The sequence below is a fragment of the Arachis ipaensis genome, chromosome B02, assembly GCF_000816755.2.
Source record: "Arachis ipaensis cultivar K30076 chromosome B02, Araip1.1, whole genome shotgun sequence".
Taxonomy (NCBI): domain Eukaryota; kingdom Viridiplantae; phylum Streptophyta; class Magnoliopsida; order Fabales; family Fabaceae; genus Arachis; species Arachis ipaensis.
The window spans coordinates 102,496,548-102,500,226 of NC_029786.2; the positions used below are offsets into that span (position 1 = coordinate 102,496,548).

General features: G+C 26.0%; 1 protein-coding gene across 1 annotated transcript in view; it reads right to left on the bottom strand.

Annotated features, from left to right (window-relative positions):
* Positions 1-3,367, bottom strand: part of LOC107627909 (aluminum-activated malate transporter 14-like) — a 4,618-nt gene extending 1,251 nt beyond the window's left edge. The window contains exons 1-3 of the mRNA XM_016330719.2: positions 2,923-3,367; positions 2,237-2,377; positions 1,627-1,902 (exon numbers count right to left, since the gene is read on the bottom strand). Of these exons, the coding sequence (XP_016186205.1) occupies positions 1,627-1,902; positions 2,237-2,377; positions 2,923-3,268 (763 nt within the window). The 5' untranslated portion in view covers positions 3,269-3,367. The remainder of the gene's footprint in view (positions 1-1,626; positions 1,903-2,236; positions 2,378-2,922) is intronic.

The following is a 3,679-nucleotide window of genomic DNA, read 5'->3' on the forward strand; positions in this document are numbered from 1 at the left end:
CCCTAGACATTAATTTTATGTAAATTATTAGAGATGAAATTAAAAATATTTAAAAATAATTTTAATATAAATAAAAAATATTAGACATAAAATAAAATAAATTAAAAATGCTAATACAAAATTAAGTTTATATTTTACAGACGATAGAAAATAAAAAAATGTTTTATCCTATATTTAATCAATGGTGATTTGTTCAATACCCAATTAATTTGAGGGTATTACATACTTTTTTTTACATGTTCCAATTAATTGGTGATAAGTGTATTCATTAATTTCAATAAGTAAATAAATTTTTAATTTTTAAAAATAAAAAATAATGAATTTAATACATATATTAAATACTTTATATATACATATCTTAATACATTGTACATACATTTAATTATAAAAAATAATTGATCGTTCTTAAGAGAAATTTGTTATGTTGACAACTTTAAATGGAAGAACGGTAAAAAAAAAAAACGATCGATTATTTTGGGTTCCAACAATAAAATTGGCGACTTTGAATTGAAGAACAGTAAAAAGAACGATGAATTGTTATGGGTTACAAGAACAAGATCGACGACTTTCGAAGATTAGAAGGAGGAAAAAGAAGGTATATCTTGAGAGCGAAGGAGAAGGAAGAAGACGAAAACGAATTTTTTCTGTGAATATAGAAACGAGAAGAAGACGAAATTAGATGAAAAGAATTAGGGTTCTATGTTCTTCCCTCTTTCTCCAGCAGCATATACAACGGCCCAATTCTAATTCTTTTTTTTCTTTTAAATAATTTATTTAAAATTTACCATATATGGTGGTTTGATTTAACCAGAGTTAAATGTATGTACACTGTATTAAGATATGTATATATAAAGTATTTAATATATGTATTAAATTTATTATTTTTTCTTTTTAAAAATTAAAAACTCATTTGTTGATTGAAATTAATAAATACACTTATCACCAATTAATTAGAACATGTAAAAAGAATATGCAATACCCTCAAGTTAGTTTTTGGTGAGAACACATAGTATTATTTCACTATGTATGTTACTATATGTGCTGGAATTCCTTTTTATCAATTCTAGTACCCCTCTTTTATTGCCCCCTCTTTTTTCTTCTAATCTAATCCTTTTTTCTTCGTTGTATTTAATAGAAGTAATAGAATTATTGGGGTAATGATCAATAATTTCAGTTTTATTCTATTCTATATCTATATGGATATTAAACTCCCAGCAACAATCACTTTTTTGAGATGGAATTGACGATTTAAATTTGAGTATTAAATTCGATTCCCACCTTTTTTGTTTCTTCCTAACAGATATTTCCTATACGGAATTAGTAAAAAAATTTCATGTGATTCGATTGGGTATCGAAAAAATCACCTTAATCAATACTAATATGAACTCATTTTTAATATCAGAGAGGATCCCATGCAATGGCCCATGGGCCACATCCACTTATATAAGTTCCCTTGAAAGCTAACATATATATCAAGTAATTTTAGTATGTTTATGTTTATAGCGTTTATATGTTATTAAAATTAAAGTTATTATTTATTTTATATTTAAAAAAAAAGGATATTCAGAACATAAAATTAATAATATTATTGTATTTTAAATTGTCAAAGTCCTTCTATATATGTACCTTGGATTGCATTGGCGAGTTGTTGAAAGGTTGAGTGAGTGGAATCATGAAATTCATTGCTGGCCCAAAGAGGAAACAAGAAGCAGCTCACAGAAATGCAAATGATGAAACCAATCACAATTGTTAAGAGACGATCACGTGCTATTTCCCAAACTTGTTGTTCGTCACGCACCACAGACACCAATACAAGGTTTAATGTCAGAATGAATATCATCACCCCATAATCATATCTTCTCTTTATACTTGGAATCATTCTAAAATATGTTGCAATTGCTCCTGAAATTAATTACTTTTCAGTGGTTTCTCTAATGATTAATTAGGATCAAACTTAAATTTATTATTGAACTGGAAATAACTGAATTAAGTTTGACTAAATAGTAGTACAATTGCAATTTTAGTGTTTTGTCAAATTTGGCTTTAATCGAATGAAAATTAAAATCAGTCACCAATTATAGGTTATTGAATTGAATGTAAATAAATTTAATTGTTGGTTTATTATAAATTAGATTATTTTAGTGTCTAATTATTTAATTAAAAAAACATATAAATCAATACTATAAATATAGATAATAATAAAACAAATCATATAATATATTAATCTAAAACTTACCAAAGATGAATATACAAATTCCAATGATAATGGAGTTGCCAACCCCACCGAGCTTTTGAGCCAAAATTGCTGCTATGCAACCTAGTCCACCTCCTACTATAGTTCCCATTCCACGGTTTAAACCCTTACCAAGTGTAGCTCCTGCTTGAATATCAATCAATATAATAATCAAAATACAAACTACAAAGTATAATTTCTTTGCTCCAAAGCCATATATAAGTAAAAAGGTTAAGCAGGAAAGTGAGCTATGATGGCAAGAGTCAATGATGAGTTGGTGTATATCTATGTAAAATATATTTTTTTTGTCACTAATGTGTATAATATTTTTTTAAAATATTTGTAACATTTAGTTTTATTCAATTTTGTTTTTAATGTTTTTGATTTATTTAATTTTATTTTTAACGTTTTTTTAATATATTAAATTTATCCAATTAACGTCCAGAAATAATTTTGACAAAAATAAAAAATATTAAAGACAAAATTAAATACAACTAAACATTAAAGGATATTTTTAAAAAAATCACAAACATTAGAAATAAAAAATATACTTTAATTTAATCTTTATAATAATATTTTAAATTTCTGACACACATAAGTAAATGAATAAATTGATTATTCAACTAATTTAAATTAGTTTAATATATAATGATAATTAACTTATTGTGTTAGACTAATTAATTAAGTACCTGCAGAGAATTCAAAGATGACAACAACAGTCATGATAGCCCACATTGCATTTTCTCCAACTTGTTGATAGAGAGGATCCAAGAGGTAAAGAAGTGAAACCAAAACAAGCGAGATTCCAACTTTGATGCTATGAATCATGTTCTTAGTTTCTTGCTCACTAAGATGGGAGAATGAAGGGAAGATTGGAACAAAAGACATGTTGAATTTCTTTTCTTTAACATGGGAAATAATGGTTGGAAATGATGGAGAAAATGGGAATGTTTTATTGTTGTTGTTCTTCTCTTTGTTATGAACAACCTTTTCTTCTTCATTATTGGTAATGGATATAACATGAGTTGATTCCATTTTTTGGATTTCTCCTTTTTTTTTTCTTGTGTACTTTGATGAATTAATAACAAGCTAAGCTCTAGCTAACTCTTGGAGAGAGGGTCTATTTATAATATGCAAAGAGTAGACACTCTAGTGATGCATTAAATTATTGGAAAATTTTCAAATGTACCGTCGTATCGGTGTCTATTTTTTATAATTAAGATCAACGGTTAAAAATTACTGATAAATCGGTATGACAATACACCTAAAAATATTTCCAAACTATTGATGTGCATATAAAAAAGTGGATACTACCCAAGAGAATTATATATTAATAAAAAAAAGGACAACATCAAATGATGAAGTAGGAAAATTGATGAAGTTTAGGTATAAAAGGTTTTTTGTTAAGGTTCAAAAATGATTTTAACAATATATATAATATATTCA